A 630-nucleotide genomic window follows, 5' to 3' on the forward strand; every position below is an offset into this window, starting at 1 on the left:
CAGAGCAAGTGTACTGGGCCAAAGACTTGATCTTCCTAGTGACTGAACATGAGCAGCTGGGAGCTCAGGCGTGGCTTCAGGCATACCACCGCACACAAAGTGGAGCAGGTGTTCTAGATCATGGCGATCTGGAAGGCAGGGCTGGGGCTATTCAGGTAACAGTTTCATGGTATTGTTCCTGATGAAGTGATTGAACTCTTTGCATGGATCACATGAGGACAAGCTTTTTTCCCTATAACTTTATTCTTCTTTCCGATGTGGAAACTATTTACGTCATGATGAATTACAAATCTTTTGCATCAGTCAGGTGAAGATTAGTTTAAGACCACTGTGTAGTGCACAGGTGTTGTGAACAAGTAATTTGTTTTTCATTTTGCATTTTCAATTCCTGGATTAAAAGCTATCCTTTTTCAGGCTGCCATAAACTTGGAGATCCATAGCTCTCAAGTGAGTCATATTGATGTGAAAGTGGAAGGACTTAACGGCCAGCTTCCGAACTTGGACCTGTTCAACTTAATACATCGCCTTTGCCAGAGAGAGAATGTCCACCATACCTTCAAGAATAGGGTTAGTGATATCTCTAGAGTTCAGTCATAGTTTTCAAAATGTCTTGTTTGTTGAGGCTCATTA

General features: G+C 42.1%; 1 protein-coding gene across 1 annotated transcript in view; it reads left to right on the plus strand.

Annotated features, from left to right (window-relative positions):
- Positions 1-630, plus strand: part of LOC119586535 (glycosylphosphatidylinositol anchor attachment 1 protein-like) — a gene marked incomplete at its 5' end in the record, with an annotated part of 7,376 nt that overhangs the window by 2,221 nt on the left and 4,525 nt on the right. Inside the window, 2 exon segments of the mRNA XM_037935291.1 lie at positions 4-155; positions 415-567. Coding sequence (XP_037791219.1) covers positions 4-155; positions 415-567 — 305 coding nt within the window.

Source organism: Penaeus monodon, chromosome 21 (assembly GCF_015228065.2).
Source record: "Penaeus monodon isolate SGIC_2016 chromosome 21, NSTDA_Pmon_1, whole genome shotgun sequence".
Taxonomy (NCBI): Eukaryota; Metazoa; Arthropoda; class Malacostraca; order Decapoda; family Penaeidae; genus Penaeus; species Penaeus monodon.